This window comes from Tachypleus tridentatus, unplaced genomic scaffold, assembly GCF_004210375.1.
Source record: "Tachypleus tridentatus isolate NWPU-2018 unplaced genomic scaffold, ASM421037v1 Hic_cluster_1, whole genome shotgun sequence".
In the NCBI taxonomy this organism is placed as follows: Eukaryota; Metazoa; Arthropoda; class Merostomata; order Xiphosura; family Limulidae; genus Tachypleus; species Tachypleus tridentatus.
This window is the reverse complement of record NW_027467777.1, coordinates 3,847,875-3,870,670: the sequence shown is the minus strand read 5'-3', so window position 1 is coordinate 3,870,670 and position 22,796 is coordinate 3,847,875. Positions and strand designations below refer to the sequence as shown.

At 35.8% G+C, this 22,796-nt stretch overlaps 1 protein-coding gene across 1 annotated transcript in view; it reads right to left on the bottom strand.

Annotated features, from left to right (window-relative positions):
- The window catches only part of LOC143241999 (cell adhesion molecule Dscam2-like), a 31,667-nt gene extending 12,422 nt beyond the window's left edge, over positions 1–19,245 (bottom strand). The window contains exons 1-3 of the mRNA XM_076485342.1: positions 19,202–19,245; positions 4,989–5,108; positions 984–1,157 (exon numbers count right to left, since the gene is read on the bottom strand). Coding sequence (XP_076341457.1) covers positions 984–1,157; positions 4,989–5,108; positions 19,202–19,214 — 307 coding nt within the window. The 5' untranslated portion in view covers positions 19,215–19,245. The remainder of the gene's footprint in view (positions 1–983; positions 1,158–4,988; positions 5,109–19,201) is intronic.
- Positions 19,246–22,796: the final 3,551 nt, after the last annotated feature.

Here is a 22,796-nt window from a genome sequence, read left to right as displayed (position 1 = left end):
TTTGATATGTATACGTTTGTAAAGTTACTTCTTAAACATTACACAGCAGGCGGTTTGTAACATAGACTCTTTGTAATAACACTACTGTGTTAATACTCGGGTGTTTGGTGCTTTTAGAGGAATAACACTGTGGTGTTATTACTTAGATCTGTCTATACAGCTGGCTTTTAATTGTCTTTTCAAAGTATCTCTAATAACAAACCTATGACATTATGTTTATATATATATATATATATATGTTTAAATCACTTAGGTTTTATGAAAGAAACTTAACACGAATTTTGTTCGACAACGGTAGTTACCATTAATGTTCAGTTCAACAGACGTTCTTACCATGAATGTTCAGTTCAACAGACCTACTTACCATGAATGTTGAGTTCAATAGACCTACTTACCATGAATGTTGAGTTCAATAGACGTATTACCATGAATGTTGAGTTCAACAGACCTACTTACCATGAATGTTCAGTTCAACAGACGTTCTTACCATGAATGTTGAGTTCAACAGACCTACTTACCATGAATGTTGAGTTCAACAGACCTACTTACCATGAATGTTCAGTTCAACAGACCTACTTACCATGAATGTTGAGTTCAACAGACGTACTTACCATGAATGTTCAGTTCAACAGACGTTCTTACCATGAATGTTGAGTTCAACAGACCTACTTACCATGAATGTTCAGTTCAACAGACGTTCTTACCATGAATGTTGAGTTCAACAGACCTACTTACCATGAATGTTCAGTTCAACAGACGTTCTTACCATGAATGTTGAGTTCAACAGACGTACTTACCATGAATGTTCAGTTCAACAGACCTACTTACCATGAATGTTCAGTTCAACAGACCTACTTACCATGAATGTTGAGTTCAACAGACGTTCTTACCATGAATGTTGAGTTCAACAGAAGTACTTACCATGAATGTTCAGTTCAACAGACCTATTTACCATGAATGTTCAGTTCAACAGACGTACTTACCATGAATGTTCAGTTCAACAACCATACTTAAATCTGGATTTACACCATTGGTCGCTTGACACATGTAGTGACCACCATCGTCAACATCTGCTTCTCGAATTAGTAGCGACCCGTTTTCTAAAATCTGGACATTCGCGTTGCTGATAACCACTCTGAAGTCTGCATCAGGGACACCTATAGTTTGTAATGTTTAGTTGTTAAATTTTATAATTATTTTAAATACTCTGACAGGAGTACAAAAAACTCCTTGGAAATAAAATATGAACATGTATTTTAAAAATGGATGAAATTCTAATAAAATAAAATAAAACCAATTTATAATTATAATACTTGTTTTACTGGAAATCTCTACAGGTTAGTAGAGAAACATGTCTTAGAGAATACACCAGTTTCATGGTGATGTAATATCATAGAAACTTATATTTATTTATTCAAATATAAATTATCAGTTAAAGTATTTTAAATATGACGTTTTTCAGCAACTCTCGGGTTCCACTGATTTATTTTAGGATTTCTTCATTTATGTCGCCATCTGATGGTGAATAGAAGGAAACAAAACTCACACAAATACGCAGTAACATCACGATAAAATGATAAAACCACGTATAACTCTTCCATTTCTGTTTTATGAATTTCTCAATAGATAATTACTAAAGTGGGTCTTTTACTTATTTCTTCAGTCCTTATTAAAACCATTTATAAATAATACTCGTTTTATTCTGTGTTAAGTCTTTTTCAGTTTACTGTGTAAGTTTGATCTTTGTTTACTGTGTAAGTCTGATTTTTGTTTACTGTGTAAGTCTGATTTTTGTTTACTGTGTAAGTCTGATTTTTCTCACTGTGTAAGTGATTTCTGTTTACTGTGTAAGTCTGATTTTTGTTCACTGTGTAAGTGATTTCTGTTTACCGGGTATATCTGATTTCTGCTTACTGTGTAAGTCTGATTTCTGTTCACTGTGTAAGTGATTTCTGTTTACTGGGTATATCTGATTTCTGCATACTGTGTAAGTGATTTCTGTTTACTGGGTATGTCTTATTCCTGTTTACTGTGTAAGTCTGATTTCTGTTCACTGGGTATGTCTTATTCCTGTTCACTGTGTAAGTCTGATTTCTGTTCACTGTGTATGTCTGATTTCTGTTCACTGTGTAAGTCTGATTTCTGTTCACTGTGTAAGTCTGATTTTTCTCACTGTGTAAGTGATTTCTGTTTACTGTGTAAGTCTGATTTCTGTTCACTGTGTATGTCTTATTCCTGTTTACTGTGTAAGTCTGATTTCTGTTCACTGTGTATGTCTTATTCCTGTTTACTGTGTAAGTTTGATTTCTGTTTATTATGTCTCATCTTCGTTCATTGCTGAAGTCACAGGTTATTTTATTATCAATAACATTTTCAGAACTAATAAACGTATGTATAAAATAATTATAATTTTATAGTTCATTGTTTGACCATTTTAGTTAAAATTCCCAATAAGTTTATGTTATAAAATACATCAGTGTTATGTATACATCTCATTATGTATACATTTTTATTACATATCATGTTATTATGTATACACCTCATTAAGTGTCATATTATTATGTATTCACTTTATTACGTATTATGTTACTAAGCATACACTTTATTAAGTATCATGTTATTAATCTACACCTCATCAAGTATCATGTTATTACGTATACACCTCACTAAGTATGATGTAATTAATCTACACTTCATTAAGTATCATGTTATTATATGTAGACTTCATTAAAAGTATCATGTTATTATATGTAGACTTCATTAAGTATCATGTTATTATGTATACACCTCACTAAGTATGATGTAATTAATCTACACTTCATTAAGTATCATGTTATTATGTATACACCTCACTAAGTATGATGTAATTAATCTACACTTCATTAAGTATCATGTTATTATATGTAGACTTCATTAAATTATCATGTTATTATATGTAGACTTCATTAAGTATCATGTTATTATGTATACACCTCACTAAGTATGATGTAATTAATCTACACTTCATTAAATTATCATGTTATTATGTATACACCTCACTAAGTATGATGTAATTAATCTACACTTCATTAAGTATCATGTTATTATATGTAGACTTCATTAAGTATCATGTTATTATGTATACACCTCACTAAGTATGATGTAATTAATCTACACCTCATTAAGTATCATGTTATTATATGTAGACCTCATTAAGTATCATGTTATTATGTATATAACTCATTAAGTATCATGTTATTATGTATATAACTCATTAAGTATCATGTTATTATATGTAGACTTCATTAAGTATCATGTTATTATATGTAGACTTCATTAAGTATCATGTTTTTATATGTAGACTTCATTAAGTATCATGTTATTACGTATACACCTCACTAAGTATGATGTAATTAATCTACACCTGATTAAGTATCATGTTATTATATGTAGACTTCATTAAGTATCATGTTATTATATGTAGACCTCATTAAGTATCATGTTATTATGTATACACCTCATTAAGTATCATGTTATTTTTATACAGACCTTATTAGTATCATATTACTATATATACACCTCATTAAGTATCATGTTATTTTTTATACAAAGCTTATTAGTATCATATTACTATATATACACCTCATTAAGTATTATGTTATTGTGTATATAACTCATTAAGTATCGTGTTATTAATCTACACATTAAGTATCATGTTATTATATGTAGACCTCATTAAGTATCATGTTATTATGTATACACCTCATTAAGTATCATGTTATTTTATACAGACCTTATTAGTATCATATTACTATATATACACCTCATTAAGTATTATGTTATTAACTTACACCTTATTAAAATCATATATATCTATATATATAATTGGTAGCAATGATAACTTACATCAAAGTCGGTAAAACAACGTATTGCATTCTCAGTTGTATATCAGAAATAAACTGTTATGTCTATTGATCCATATCAGCTCGTGAACAGAACGTTTTGATAGTAAATATATAGCTTACAAAACAATAGTAAAAAACAATGTATTACGTCACACCACGAATATATATATATATATATATAGTAAGTATCGAATGAATTAGATATAATTAAATGTATAATATATTATGTATATAGTAAGTATCGAATGAATTAGATATAATTAAATGTATAATATATTATATATATAGTAAGTATCGAATGAATTAGATATAATTAAATGTATAATATATTATATATATAGTAAGTATCGAATGAATTAGATATAATTAAATGTATAATATATGTAATATAATTATGTGAAAAATAAATATTGTTTTATTCTAAAGTTCATATTATCTTTATATAACCACGAATCTAGTTAACATTGTACAATTTCTAGTTTCAAAACTGTCTCGATTGTGATAACATTTTAGTCGTACTTTCAGATGTACAGTGAATGTAATATGTAATATATACTGAATATAACATATGTAGTTTGTCATTAAAACAAACAAACCTCTTCATCTCACGCTTTGAATGTCAAAATCTTCAAACTCTATAACTAAGAGCAAACATATATAGAAGCGCCTCTTTCTTATCACACACAGAACTATATAAATAAATACAGATAGAAGGAAGTACTATATGTATATATTTGTCATGTTATAAATCATCCCTCATGCTCAGTCCTAGATGGAAATGTAACAACAGTAATACTTCTCTTTTTTGCTGTTGGAGTCTGTCCACAATAATGTTCCAGTATGATGAATAACCCCATCTCTTGTCGACCGTCTCAGTTAATCTGTGATATGAATCTCCTGTTCCACATTAGGCTCAGGAGAAAACCTTTACAGTATCAGCTTTATTACCCTCGATCTTAAAGGGTTAGTCAAGTTAGGATGTTTCTATGCATAAAGCTACCCAAAAGGCTGTGTGTGCTCTGCCCACTAAGTGTCAAATTTCAGCCTGGTTAGCCAGCAGTCCAGCTAATGATCAGAAATGTGAACCACATGAGAAGTTCATACCTGTCGATTTTTTCCAACGTATCACAGGAGGAGGTGAACCGTCCGCCTGACAGTGTAAAATAACTTTCTTATTAACAACTGAGTCTTCACTATGAGGTTTAGTTTTCCAAGACGGAGGAACTATTGGAAGATAACATAAACAATATCACTATCTAAATGTATTCACCAACATTTGATGAATGAGTGATGTTTATTCTGACTAACAGTAAATACAATAACAACATCAAAATGCCAGACAAAAAGTCTTACACACTTACTATGAATAAAACATAATTTACTTTTCTCTAAGTAAACACTACTAGAGTTTTGTTTACAGAAAGTAAAATACTGATGTTCAAACAACACAATAACATCATACTGGTATCTGTTAAAACAACACAATTACATCATCATACTGGTCTCTGTTAAAACAACACAATAACATCATCATACTGGTGTCTGTTAAAACAACACAATTACATCATCATACTGGTGTCTGTTCAAACAACACAATTACATCATCATACTGGTGTCTGTTAAAACAACACAATTACATCATCATACTGGTGTCTGTTCAAACAACACAATAACATCATCATACTGGTGTCTGTTCAAACAACACAATAACATCATCATACTGGTGTCTGTTCAAACAACACAATAACATCATTATACTGATTGTCTGTTCAAACAACACAATAATATCATCATACTGGTGTCTGTTCAAACAACACAATAACATCATCATGCTGGTTGTCTGTTTCAAACAACACAATAACATCATCATGTATTGGTTGTCTGTTCAAACAACACAATAACATCATCATACTGGTTGTCTGTTCAAACAACACAATAACATCATTATGCTGGTTGTCTGTTTCAAGCAACACAATAACATCATCATGCTGGTTGTCTGTTCCAGGCAACACAATAACATCATCATGCTGGTTGTCTGTTCAAACAACACAATAACATCGTTATGCTGGTTGTCTCTTCAAACACCACAATAACATCATCATGCTGGTGTCTGTTCAAACAACACAATAACATCACGCTGGTTGTCTGTTAAAACAACACAATAACATCATCATGCTGGTTGTCTGTTCCAGGCGACACAATAACATCATTATACTGGTGTCTGTTTCAGACAACACAATAACATCATTATACTGGTGTCTGTTCAAACAACACAATAACATCATCATACTGGTTGTCTGTTAAAACAACACAATTACATCATCATACTGGTGTCTGTTTCAGACAACACAATAACATCATACTGATGTCTGTTAAAACAACACAATTACATCATCATGCTGGGTCTGTTCAAACAACACAATAACATCATGCACTGATGTCTATTCAAACAACACAATAACATCACACTGGTGTCTGTTCAAACAACACAATAACATCATCATGCTGGTGTCTGTTCAGGCGACACAATAACATCATTATACTGGTGTCTGTTCAGGCGACACAATAACATCATCATAATGGTTGTCTGTTAAAACAACACAATAACATCATCATGCCGGTTGATCTGTTAAAACAACACAATAACATCATCATACTGGTTGTCTGTTAAAACAACACAATAACATCATCATGCTGGTTGTCTATTAAAACAACACAATAACATCATTATGCTGGTTGTCTGTTCCAAACAACACAATAACATCATCATGCTGGTTGTCTGTTCCAAACAACACAATAACATCATCATACTGGTTGTCTGTTAAAACAACACAATTACATCATCATACTGGTTGTCTGTTCCAGACAACACAATAACATCATGCTGATGTCTGTTTCAGGCAACAAAATTACGTCATCATACTGGTTGTCTGTTAAAACAACACAATAACATCATCATGCTGGTTGTCTGTTTCAGACAACACAATAACATCGTTATGCTGGTGTCTGTTAAAACAACACAATTCCATCATCATACTGGTTGTCTGTTCAAACAACACAATAACATCATACTCGTGTCTGTTCAAAGAACAAAATTACATCATCATACTGGTTGTCTGTTCAAACAACACAATAACATCATCATGCTGGTGTCTGTTCAGAGCAACACAATAACATCATCATGCTGGTTGTCTGTTAAAGACAACACAATAACATCATCATCACTGGTGGTGTCTGTTAAAGCAACTCAATAACATCATCATGCTGGTTGTCTGTTAAAACAACACAATAACATCATTATGCTGGTTGTCTGTTCAAGGCAACACAATAACATCATCATGCTGGTTGTCTGTTCAGACAACACAATAACATCATCATGCTGGTTGTCTGTTAAAACAACACAATTACATCATCATGCTGGTTGTCTGTTCAGACAACACAATAACATCATACTGATGTCTGTTCAAACAACAAAATTACATCATCATGCTGGTTGTCTGTTAAAGGCAACACAATAACATCATCATACTGGTTGATGCTGTTCAAACAACACAATAACATCATTATGCTGGTGTCTGTTAAAACAACACAATTACGTCATCATACTGGTTGTCTGTTCAAACAACACAATAACATCATACTCGTGTCTGTTCAAGAACAAATTACATCATCATACTGGTTGTCTGTTCAAACAACACAATAACATCATCATACTGGTTGTCTGTTAAAACAACACAATTACATCATCATACTGGTGTCTGTTAAAACAACACAATAACATCATACTGATGTCTGTTCAAACAACACAATAACATCACACTGGTTGTCTGTTCAAACAACACAATTACATCATCATACTGGTTGTCTGTTAAAAACAACCCAATAACATCATACTGATGTCTGTTCAAACAACACAACATCACACTGGTGTCTGTTCAAACAACACAATAACATCATTATGCTGGTGTCTGTTCATACAACACAATAACATCATTATACTGGTTGTCTGTTCAGAACAACACAATAACATCATCATGCTGGTTGTCTGTTCAGACAACACAATAACATCATTATACTGGTGTCTGTTTCAAACAACACAATAACATCATCATACTGGTTGTCTGTTAAAACAACACAATAACATCGTCATACTGGTTGTCTGTTCCAAACAACACAATAACATCATACTGATGTCTGTTCAAACAACACAATAACGTCATCATGCTGGTTGTGTGTTCAAACAACACAATAACATCATCATACTGGTTGTCTGTTCAAACAACACAATAACATCATCATACTGGTTGTCTGTTTCAAACAACACCATAACATCACCATGCTGGTTGTCTGTTAAAATCAACACAATAACATCATGCTGGTGTGTGTTCAAAACAACACAATAACATCATCATACTGGTTGTCTGTTCAAACAACACAATAACATCATCATGCTGGTGTCTGTTCAAACAACGCAATAACATCACACTGGTTGTCTGTTCAAACAACACAATTACATCATCATGCTGGTTGATCTGTTAAAACAACACAATAACATCATACTGATGTCTGTTCAAACAACACAATAACATCACACTGGTTGTCTGTTCCAAACAACACAATTACGTCATCGTACTGGTTGATCTGTTAAAACAACACAATAACATCATGCTGATGTCTGTTCAAACAACACAACATCACGCACTGGTTGTCTGTTCAAGACAACACAATTACATCATCATGCTGGTTGATGCTGTTAAAACAACACAATAACATCATGCTGGTGTCTGTTCAAACAACACAACATCACACTGGTTGTCTGTTCAAGACAACACAATTACATCATCATGCTGGTTGTCTGTTAAAACAACACAATAACATCATACTGATGTCTGTTCAAACAACACAACATCACACTGGTTGTCTGTTCAAACAACACAATAACATCATGCTCGTTGTCTGTTCCAGGCAACACAATAACATCACCAGGCTGGTTGTGCTGTTCAAACAACACAATTACATCATCATACTGGTTGTCTGTTAAAACAACACAATTACATCATCATGCTGGTTGTCTGTTAAAGGCAACACAGTTACATCACCATGCTGGTGCCTGTTAAAACAACACAGTTACATCATCACACTGGTTGTGCTGTTTCAAGATAACACAATAACATCATCATGCTGGTTGATCTGTTAAAACAACACAATTACATCATCATGCTGGTTGTCTGTTTCAAACAACACAATAACATCATACTGATGTCTGTTCCAAACAACACAATTACATCATCATACGGGTTGATCTGTTAAAACAACACAATTACATCATCATACTGGTGTCTGTTCCAAACAACACAATAACATCATACTGATGTCTGTTCAAACAACACAATAACATCATGCTGATGTCTATTCAAACAACACAATAACATCACGCTGGTTGTCTGTTCCAAACAACACAATTACATCATCATGCTGGTTGTCTGTTAAAACAACACAATAACATCACACTGGTGTCTGTTCAAACAACACAATGACATCATCATACTGGTTGTCTGTTAAAACAACAGAATAACATCATGCTGGTGTCTGTTCAAATAACACAATAACATCGTCATGCTGGTTGATCTGTTTCAGGCAACACAATTACATCATCATGCTGGTTGTCTGTTTCAAACAACACAATAACATCACACTGGTGTCTGTTCAAACAACACAATAACATCGCCATGCACAGTTGTCTGTTCCAAACAACACAATAACATCGCCATGCTGGTTGTCTGTTCCAAACAACACAATAACATCCGCCATGCTGGTTGTCTGTTAAAACAACACAATAACATCATCATGCCGGTTGTCTGTTAAAGACAACACAATAACATCATCATGCTGGTTGTCTGTTAAAGGACAACACAATAACATCATCATGCTGGTTGTCTGTTAAAACAACACAAGTAACATCGTTATGCTGGTTGTCTGTTCCAGGCAACACAATAACATCATCATGCTGGTTGATGCTGTTTCAGGCAACACAATAACATCATCATGCTGGTTGATCTGTTAAAACAACACAATTACGTCATCATGCTGGTTGATGCTGTTCAGAAACAACACAATAACATCATACTGATGTCTGTTCAGACAACAAAGATTACATCATCATGCTGGTTGTCTGTTAAAACAACGCAATAACATCGTCATGCTGGTTGTCTGTTCAAACCAACACAATAACATCATTATGCTGGTGTCTGTTAAAACAACACAATTCCGTCATCATACTGGTTGTCTGTTTCAGACAACACAATAACATCATACTCGTGTCTGTTCAGAGAACAAAGATTACATCATCATGCTGGTGTCTGTTCCAGACAACACAATAACATCATCATGCTGGTTGTCTGTTCCAGGCAACACAATAACATCACACTGGTTGATCTGTTAAAACAACACAATAACATCATCATACTGGTTGTCTGTTAAAACAACACAATAACGTCATCATACTGGTTGTCTGTTAAAACAACTCAATAACATCATCATGCTGGTTGTCTGTTAAAACAACACAATAACGTCGTTATGCTGGTTGTCTGTTTCCGAAACAACACAATAACATCATCATGCTGGTTGTCTGTTAAAGGCAACACAATTACATCATCATGCTGGTTGTCTGTTCAGGCAACACAATAACATCATGCTGATGTCTGTTCCAGAGCAACAAAGGTGCATCATCATACTGGTTGTCTGTTAAAACAACGCAATAACATCATCATGCTGGTTGATCTGTTCCAGGCAACACAATAACATCATTATACTGGTGTCTGTTAAAACAACACAATTACATCATCATGCTGGTTGTCTGTTCAAGGCAACACAATAACGTCATACTCGTGTCTGTTCAAAGAACAAAATTACATCATCATGCTGGTTGTCTGTTCAGGCAACACAATAACATCATCATGCTGGTTGTCTGTTAAAACAACACAATTACATCATCATGCTGGTTGTCTGTTCAGAGCAACACAATAACATCATCATGCTGGTTGTCTGTTCAGGCAACACAATAACATCATACTGATGTCTGTTCAAACAACAAAGGTACATCATCATACTGGTTGTCTGTTCAGACAACACAATAACATCATTATGCTGGTTGTCTGTTCAGGCAACACAATAACATCATTATGCTGGTTGTCTGTTCATGCAACACAGTAACATCATTATGCTGGTTGTCTGTTCCAGGCAACACAATAACATCATCATGCTGGTGTCTGTTCAAGACAACACAAGTAACATCGTTATACTGGTGTCTGTTCAGGCAACACAATAACATCATCATACCGGTTGATCTGTTAAAACAACACAATAACATCGTCATGCTTGTATCTGTTCCAAGCAACACAATAACATCATGCTGATGTCTGTTCAAACAACACAATAACATCATCATGCTGGTTGTGTGTTCAGAGCAACACAATAACATCATCATGCTGGTTGTCTGTTTCCAAACAACACAATAACATCATCATACTGGTTGTCTGTTCAAAAGGCAACACCATAACATCGCCATACTGGTTGTCTGTTAAATCAACACAATAACATCATGCTGGTTGTGTGTTTCCAGACAACACAATAACGTCATCATGCTGCAGTTGTCTGTTCAAACAACACAATAACATCATCATGCTGATGTCTGTTCAAAACAACACAATAACATCACGCACGGTTGTCTGTTTCAAAACAACACAATTACGTCATCATGCTGGTTGATGCTGTTAAAGACAACACAATAACATCATGCTGATGTCTGTTCAAACAACACAATAACATCGCACTGGTTGATCTGTTCCAGGCAACACAATTACGTCATCATGCTGGTTGTCTGTTAAAGACAACACAATAACATCATGCTGATGTCTGTTCAAACAACACAACATCACGCACTGGTTGTCTGTTTCAAACAACGCAGTTACGTCATCATGCTGGTTGATGCTGTTAAAACAACACAATAACATCATGCTGATGTCTGTTCAAACAACACTAACATCACGCGCTGTTGTCTGTTCAAACAACACAATAACATCATACTCGTGTCTGTTCCAGACAACACAATTACATCATCATACAGGGTATCTGTTCAGAGCAACCTGCAATAACATCACCATACTGGTTGATCTGTTTCAAACAACACAATTACATCATCATGCTGGTTGTCTGTTCCAGGCAACACAATAACATCATCATGCTGGTTGTCTGTTAAAAACAACACAATTACATCATCATGCTGGTTGATCTGTTTCAGACAAACACAATAACATCATACTGATGTCTGTTCCAGACAACAAAATTACATCATCATGCTGGTTGTCTGTTAAAACAACACAATAACATCATCATGCTGGTTGTCTGTTCAAACAACACAATAACGTCATTATGCTGGTGTCTGTTAAAACAACACAATTCCGTCATCATGCTGGTTGTCTGTTTCAAACAACACAATAACATCATGCTCGTGTCTGTTCAGGGAACAAAATTACATCATCATGCTGGTTGTCTGTTCAGAAGCAAACACAATAACATCATCATACTGGTTGATCTGTTCAGGCAACACAATAACATCATTATGCTGGTTGTCTGTTCAGGCAACACAATAACATCATCATGCTGGTTGATGCTGTTAAAACAACACAATAACGTCGTCATACTGGTTGATGCTGTTAAAACAACTCAATAACATCGTCATGCTGGTTGTCTGTTAAAACAACGCAATAACATCATTATGCTGGTTGATGCTGTTCCAAAACAACACAATAACATCATCATACTGGTTGTCTGTTAAAGACAACACAATTACGTCGTCATACTGGTTGTCTGTTCAAACAACACAATAACATCGTACTGATGTGTCTGTTTCAGGCAACAAAATTACGTCATCATGCTGGTTGATCTGTTTAAAGACAACACAATAACATCATCATACTGGTGTCTGTTCAAACAACACAATAACATCATTATGCTGGTGTCTGTTAAAACAACACAATTACATCATCATACTGGTTGTCTATTTCAAACAACACAATAACATCATGCTCGTGTCTGTTCAAGAACAAAATTACATCATCATACTGGTTGTCTGTTCAAAGCAACACAATAACATCATCATACTGGTGTCTGTTAAAACAACACAATTACATCATCATACTGGTGTCTGTTCAAACAACACAATAACATCATCATGCTGAGTTGTCTGTTCAAACAACACAATAACATCATACTGATGTCTGTTCCAAACAACAAATTACATCATCATGCTGAGTTGTCTGTTCAAACAACACAATAACATCATTATACTGGTGTGCTGTTCCAAACAACACAATAACATCATTATACTGGTTGTCTGTTCGTACAACACAATAACATCGTTATGCTGGTTGTCTGTTCAAACAACACAATAACATCATCATGCTGGTTGTGCTGTTCAAGACAACACAATAACATCATTATACTGGTGTCTGTTCAAGGCAACACAATAACATCATCATACTGGTTGTCTGTTAAAACAACACAATAACATCGTCATGCTGGTGTTGTCTGTTCAGGCAACACAATAACATCATACTGATGTCTGTTTCAGAACAACACAATAACATCATCATGCTGGTTGTGTGTTCAAGGCAACACAATAACATCGTCATACTGGTTGTCTGTTCCAGACAACACAATAACATCATCATGCTGAGTTGTCTGTTCAGGCAACACCATAACATCACCATACTGGTTGTCTGTTGGAATCAACACAGTAACATCATAGCATTGTGTGTTTCAGAGCAACACACAATAACATCATCATACTGGTTGTCTGTTCCAGGCAACACAGTAACATCATCATGCTGATGTCTGTTCAAACAACACAATAACATCACACTGGTTGTCTGTTCAGGAACCAACACAATTACGTCATCATACTGGTTGTCTTGTTTAAAGACAACGCAATAACATCATACTGGATGTCTGTTCAAACAACACAATAACATCACACTGGTTGTGCTGTTCAGAACAAGCGCAATTACATCATCATGCTGGTTGTCTGTTAAAGACAACGCAATAACATCATGCTGATGTCTGTTCAAACAACACAACATCACACTGGTTGTCTGTTTCAGACAACACAATTACGTCATCATACTGGTTGATCTGATTTAAAGACAACAGCAGCTAACATCATACTGATTGTCTGTTCAGAACAACAACATCATCACACTGGTTGATCTGTTTCAAACAACACAGTAACATCATGCTCGTGTCTGTTTCGAACGAACGCAGTTACGTCATCATACGGGTGTCTGTTCAAGACAACACAATAACATCACCATGCTGGTTGATGCTGTTTCAAGGAAACACAATTACATCATCATAACTGGTTGTCTGTTAAAACAACGCAATTACATCATCATACTGGTTGATGCTGTTAAAACAACGCAGTTACATCACCATGCTGGTATCTGTTAAAAACAACACAATTACATCATCACACTGGTGTCTGTTTCAAATAACACAATAACATCATCATACTGGTTGTCTGTTAAAACAACACAATTACATCATCATACTGGTGTCTGTTCAAACAACACAATAACATCATACTGATGTCTGTTCAAACAACACAATTACATCATCATACAGGTTGTCTGTTAAACAACACAATTACATCATCATGCTGGTTGTCTGTTTCAGGCAACACAATAACATCATACTGATGTCTATTCAAACAACACAATAACATCATACTGATGTCTATTCAAACAACACAATAACATCACACTGGTGTCTGTTCAAACAACACAATTACATCATCATGCTGGTTGTCTGTTAAAAACAACACAATAACATCACACAGTGGTGTCTGTTCAGAACAACACAATGACATGTCATCATGCTGGTGTCTGTTCAAACAACACAATAACATCATACTGGTGTCTGTTCAAACAACACAATAACATCACACACTGGTGTCTGTTAAAACAACACAATAACGCATCATACTGCAGTTGATACTGTTCAAGATAACACAATAACATCGTCATACTGGTTGTCTGTTCAAAGCAACACAATTACATCGTCATACTGGTTGTCTGTTCAAGACAACACAATTACATCATCATACTGGTGTCTGTTCAAACAAACACAATAACATCGCCATACTGGTTGTCTGTTCAAACAACACAATAACATCACCATACTGGTTGTCTGTTCAAACAACACAATAACATCACCATGCTGGTTGTCTGTTCAAACAACACAATAACATCACACTGGTGTCTGTTCCAGAACAACACAGTAACATCATCATACTGGTTGATACTGTTCCAAACAACGCAATAACATCATCATGCTGGTGTCTGTTCCAGACAAACACAATAATATCGTCATACTGGTTGTCTGTTAAAACAACACAATTACGTCATCATGCTGGTTTGCTCTTCAAAGGCAACACAATAAACGTCGTCATGCTGGTTGATAACTGTTTCCAGGAGCCAACACAATAACATCATCATACTGGTGTCTGTTCCAACAACACAATAACATCATCTTACTTTGATGTCTGTTCCAAAACAACACAATGTAACATCATCATGCTGATGTCTGTTCCGAACAACACAATAACATCACGTCATACTGATTGATCTGTTCCAATACAACACAATAACATCACGCACGGTTGTCTGTTAAAGACAACACAATAACATCACCATACTGGTTGTCTGTTAAAACAACACAGTAACGTCATCATGCTGGTTGTCTGTTAAAACAACACAATTACGTCATCATGCTGGCGTCTGTTCAGACAACACAATAACACGTCATGCTCTCGTGTCTGTTCAGAGCAACAAAATTGCATCATCATACTGGTTGTCTGTTCATGCAACACAATAACATCATCATGCTGGTTGTCTCGTTGTCAGGCAACACAATAACATCATCATACTTCCAGTTGTCTGTTAAAACAACACAATAACATCATCATGCTGGTTGTCTGTTAAAACAACACAATAACATCATCATACACAGTTGATGCTGTTAAAAAAACAACACCAATTACGTCATCATGCTGAGTTGTCTGTTCAAACAACGCAATAACATCATGCTGATGTTCTGTTCCAGAGCAACAAAATTACATCATCATGCTGGTTGTCTGTTCAAACAACACAGTAACGTCATTATGCTGGTTGTCTGATTTCAAAACAACACCAATAACATCATCATACTGGTTGATCGATTTCCAGGCAACCAACAATAACGTCATTATACTGCAGTTGTCTGTTCAGGCAACACAATAACGCATCATCATGCTGGTTGTCTGTTCCAGAGCAAACACAATAACATCGTTATGCACTGAGTTGATCTGTTCAAACAACGCAATAACATCATCATGCTGGGTGTCTGTTAAAGGCAACGCACTAACGTCGTCATGCTGGTGTCTGTTCAAGAGCAACACCAATAACATCATGCTGAGTGTCTGTTCAAACAACAAAATTACATCATCAGTCATGCTGGTTGTCTGTTCAAAACAACACAATAACATCATCATATGCTACGGTGTCTGTTTCAGACCAACACAATAACATCATCTTACTGGTTGTCTGTTCAGGCAACACAATAACATCAGTCTTACTGGTTGTCTGTTTCAGGCAACACAGTAACGTCATCATGCTGTTGTCTGTTCAAACAACACCATAACATCATTCTGAGTGTCTATTCAAACAACACAATAACATCACACTTTGGTGTCTGTTCAAAGCAACACAATTACATCATCATGCACGGTTGTCTGTTAAAGAACAACACAAACACATCATACTGATGTCTGTTCAAACAACACAATAACATCACACTGGGTGTCTGTTCAAAACAACACAGTTACATCATCATGCTGGTTGTCTGTTCAAACAACACAATAACATCATGCTGATGTCTATTCAAACAACACAATAACATCGCACTGGGTGTCTGTTCAAACAACACAATTACATCATTCTTACGGGTGTCTGTTCAAACAACACAATAACATCACCATACTGGTTGTCTGTTCAAACAAACACCATTACGTCATCATGCACAGGTGATGCTGTTAAAACAACACAATAGCATCACGTCATACTTTGGTTGATGCTGTTAAAACAACGCAATAACATCGTCATACTGGTTGTCTGTTCAAACAACAACACAATAATATCGTCATGCTGGTTGTCTGTTATGAACGGCACAGTAACATCGCACTGAAGTTGTCTGTTTCAAAACAACACAGTTACATCGTCATGCGGAATGTCTGTTTCAGACAACCAAGATTACATCATCATACTGAGTTGATGCCGTTCCAGGGCAACACAATAACGTCGTCATACTCGGTTGATGTCTGTTCAAACAACACAATAACATCATCTTGCTGGTTGTCTGTTCCAGACAACGCAATAACGTCATCTTGCACTGGTGTCTGTTCAAGGCAACACAATAACATCATCATGCTGGTTGATGCTGTTTCCAGGCAACGCCATAACATCATGCGATGTGTCTGTTCAGGAAGCAACGCAATAACATCCGCACTTTGGTTGTCTGTTCAAGACAACACAGTTACGTCATCATGCTGGTTGATAGCGTTAAAACAACGCAGTAACGTCGTACTGATGTGTCTGTTCAAGGCAACACAGTAACGTCACGCTGGTTGTGCTGTTTTCCAGGCAACACAGATTACGTCGTCATGCTGGTGTCTGTTCCAGGCAACACAGTAACGTCATGCGGATGTCTGTTCAAGACACCACAATAACACGTCGCACTGATTGATATGTTCCAGGCAAGCACCAGTTACGTCATCGTACGGGTTGATGCTGTTCCAGGCAAACACAGTAACGTCACCATGCTGGTTGTCTGTTCCAGAACAAACCTGAATTACGTCGTACGTCATGCTGGTTGTCTGTTAAAGGCAACCGTAACATCATCATCTTACTGGTTGATATGTTAAAGACAACCTGAAAATAACATCCGCCATGCTGGGTATCTGTTCAAACAACGCAATAACATCACCATGCTGTTGTCTGTTCCAGAACAACACAATAACATCCATGCGATTGATCGCCTGTTTCAAACAACACAATAACATCATCATGCTGATGTCTGTTTCAGAACAAACACAATAACATCATCATGCACGGTTGATATGTTCAAACAACACAATAACATCACACTGGTGTCTGTTCCGAAACAACAAGGATAACATCATGCTGGTGTCTGTTTCAAACAACACAATAACATCCACCATGCCGGTGTCTGTGCAGAACAACACAGCAACATCATGCTGGTTGTCTGTTAAGGAAGCCAATAACATCGTGATGCTGGTTGTCTGTGCAAACCAACGCAATAACAGTCATGCTGGTTGTGCTGTTGTAACAACACAGTAACATCATGCTGGTTGTCTGTTATAACAACACAGTAACATCATGCTGGTTGTCTGTTAAAACCAACACAATTACGTCATCATACTGGTATCTGTTCCAGGCAACACAGTAACATCCACCATGCTTGGTTGATGCTGTTAAAGACAACACAGTTACATCATCATACTGGTACATCTGTTCAGACAACACAGTAACATCACCATGCTGGTGTCTGTTCAAACAACACAATTACATCATCATGCTGGTGTCTGTTCAAACAACACAATTACATCATCATGCTGGTTGTCTGTTCAAACAACTACAATTACATCATCATACTGGTATCTGTTCAAAGCAACAGCAGTAACATCACACTGGTTGTCTGTTTCAAACAACACAATTACATCATCTGTACTGGTTGTCTGTTAAAACAACACAGTAACAACATCATGCTGGGTTGTCTGTTCAAACCAACACAGTAACATCGTTCTGGTATCTGTTCAAACAGCAACACAGTAACATCCGCACTGGTGTCTGTTCAAACAACACAATTACATCATCATACAGGGTGTCTGTGCAGAGCAACACAATAACATCATACTGGTGTCTGTTCAAACAACACAATTACATCACCATACTGGTGTCTGTTCAAACAACACAATAACATCATACTGGTATCTGTTCAAACAACACCATAACATCATACTGGTAGTGTTAAGTTGTTAAAACAAGAGACTCCTCAACTGGACTTTAGAAGGGTTATATAAGACCAATTTTTATACTGTCATATGAATGATTAAATACTTTGTCCATAGTACACGTAACACCTATAAATTCAATGGGCAATTTAAATACGTAGTTTCAAAATTATACAACATAAATTCACGTTACCTTTAACGTCCATCGTGGCTGTAAAATTATTCGAAGCCGCTGGATTAGAGCTACACAGGTGTAGTTTCCGCTGTGTTCACGACGGACGACTGGGAAGGACAGTAGAGATGTATGGTTGTTGGCCATATTGATGGACGCGTGGAGGCTGGATGGCAGACTTATTCCATCCTTTAACCACCTTATTGTAATGGGAAGGTCACCGTCTGATACAACACATACAACCGTTACACGCTGACCAGTCGTTAGATCAGGGTTGAAGTTGAAGGGCTCAACTACTGGTGGCGCTGTGTAGAAGAAACACAATCAGTTACTGCTTGTTTGACGTTGAGCACAAGGCTACACAAACCGATAACTCTATCGTACCAACCACGAGTACTGAAACTGGATTTTAGCTTTGAAATACCTGGGGAATAAAACATCTTTTTAAACTAACGAATACGATTGTTGGACTAAGTGATTAGAATCAGAACATAATGAATCTGAACGTAATTTACATAGGCCTATTTTAACACTTGTTTCTTTGCAGTAACTTCATTAATTTAACGTGATTGTGTTAGAAGCATGTTTAGATGCGATTGCATCTACCAAAAGAAGTAAAACTTAACGTATGGACCACTGACGTATGTCAAGCAGCCTGATGAACCATGATATTAACAAGAGTACTGACGTATGTCAAACAGCCTGATGAACCATGATATTAACAAGGTACTGACGTATGTGTCAAAAACAGCCTGATCAACCATGATATTGGCAAGAGTACTGACGTATGTCAAGCAGCCTGATGAACCATGATATTAACAAGGTATTAACGTATGTCAAGCAGCCTGATGAACCATGATATTAACAAGGTACTGACGTATGTCAAGCAGCCTGATGAACCATGAGTATTAACAAGAGTACTGTCGTATGTCAAGCAGCCTGATGATGACCATTATATTAACAAGAGTACTGTCATATGTCAAACAGCCTGATGAACCATGATACTTGCAAGAGTACTGTCGTATGTCAAAAGCAGCCTGATGAACCATGATATTAACAAGAGTACTGACGTATGTCAAGCAGCCCTGATGAACCATGATATTAACAAGAGTACTGACGTATGTCAAGCAGCCTGATCAACCATGATATTAACAAGAGTACTGTCGTATGTCAAGCAGCCTGATGGACATTGATATTAAGAAGAGTTTTGACGTATGTCAAAAGCAGCCCTGATGAACCATGATATTAGCAAAGAGTACTGACGTATGTCAAGCAGCCTGATGAACCATGATATTAGCTAGAGTACTGACGTATGTCAAGCAGCCTGATGAACCACGATATTAGCAAGGTACTGACGTATATTGAGCAGCCTGATGAACCATGATATTAACAAGAGTACTGACGTATGTCAAGCAGCCTAATGAACCATGATATTGGCAAGAGTACTGACGTATGTCAAGCAGCCTCATGAACCATGATATTAGCAAGAGTACTGACGTGTATGTCAAGCAGCCTGATGAACCACGATATTAGCAAGAGTACTGACGTATATTGAGCAGCCTGATGAACCATGATATTAACAAGAGTACTAACGTATGTCCAGCAGCCTGATGAACCATGATATTAACAAGAGTACTAACAGTTTAGAAGTTATTAAGTTGTCAAGCCTAGATGCTTAACGTTTCTTGTTGATATTACAGTTTAGTATATATTCTAGAAGAGATAAAGTTGATAATGAAAATAAAAGAACAGATAAAGTTGGATATTGAACTTTCAGAAATTCGTGTTAATGGGTGGAGAAAAAGGCTTTTACTTGTGTTTTTTTGTTTTTATTATGTTAAGCACAAAGCTATACCACGCGCTATTTGTGCTGTTCCTATTACGTTATATGACATCTTACAAACACTGATCAAGATTGAACTGAGGGAAGGTATACCTATAGTTGTCTAAAATAACTTCTAAATAAAATATGGTATATATAAGTTTGTTTTTTTTAATTGAAATTTCCAAAGGGCTACATATATTTAGAACATCCTTCGTATACATGTGCTACACATGTTTCTTACTACTACGTATATCACCATGCTACTTCGAGCTGTTTCTCCTTTCTCACCAATAGCTTCACAGCTGTACAAACCGCCATCTACTGATTTCTGGATGTCTTGAAGAATCAAGGTACCATTAGGAAGGTCTTTTGTCGATGGTTAAATGGAAGACGTTGTTTGCTGTGAAATAAAGATGTCATATTTTTTTTATTTACCTAAAATAACACAAAGAAAATACTAAATATGCTTTGAAAGATCGGAAAAAAAGCGCATAGAATTTAAAAAGTATCGATAAGATATATTTTATCTTAGAGCCAAGTTTCATCCATAACCGTAGTTTAGAACATTTAATATTTGTTTGTTTTTTAAATACATTATATAAATAACTTGCATTATTTGTGAAACGTGTTATTAATGTAATAAATATACACATATTTCTGTTTTAAATTCTCTTATGATTTTTTAATATCTCTTCAGTTGTTAATCTTTCACAATTTTTCATTATATATACATTGGGTTCTTGGGGGCACGTTTTCGCTTTCTACCTCCATCCCACTCGTTCACTCAACAAGGGTCAATTCAGATAGCAAACAATAATTCCTCACCTTTCTTCCATATTATTTCAGAGGGTAACCGCTTACTGGACAATGGAAAACAGCTGGCTTTCCTCCAAGGACAGTGTGATTGGACAACGGTTCGACAAACGGTGGACCATACACGTCCACACGATTAGAGTGATAAACTTGACCAGCGCCATTTGTCGCGATACAGGCGTAAGTAGCGCCATCTTCTATACTTACTGTGGTAATGTTAATGTAGCTGTTTACTGTGTTGGTACCACTAACATAATCTCCGACTCGAATGTGATAAGCTTTGGTAAAGCAGCGCCATCTCGTGTCCACGTTATTTGTGGTAACGGATTGCCAGATGCAGAGCATTTCAAAGAAAGTGAAGAGCCGGATGTACGTACTTTTGTTGAAGGTAAAAGAAAAGTTGGGGCTTGTTCTAGGAAACAAAACACAAAGTCAGAGATTCAAATTCACTGATTTACAAATCTGAATAAATCACAATAGCTTTACAAAGGAAATAATAATTCATTTTGGTATTTTAATAACTATTGCTTCATTAAAATATTACCCTGAAGTGTTCTACGAAATTAAAAGTAAAAAATAGAAACAACGTAAAGTGATTTATATTATTTTAAAACTATACCTCTGTTAGTTGTTAACTGAGTATATCTTTCAGGATATTACATTTAATAATCCGTTTGAAATGTTTCTTCAGATGAACCCATAATTTACATAACGGAATTTCATGAATACAAACAGATCTGCGTAGAAACGAGTAGTAAAGAAACATTACCAGTCGTAAAACACATAAAAGTTTAGGAGAATCTTCTACACCAGTACTACTGTTTAAATAATAATATCTCAATTGCAATAATTGAAAACACGTGTCCATCTGTGAAGTCCCCCAGTATGTCTGTGAGAAACGAGGCGTATAGTACAGATAGCCTTTGTGTGGTTTGTGCAGCACTGTCAGTTACGTTCACATAAAAAGGTAAACAGTAG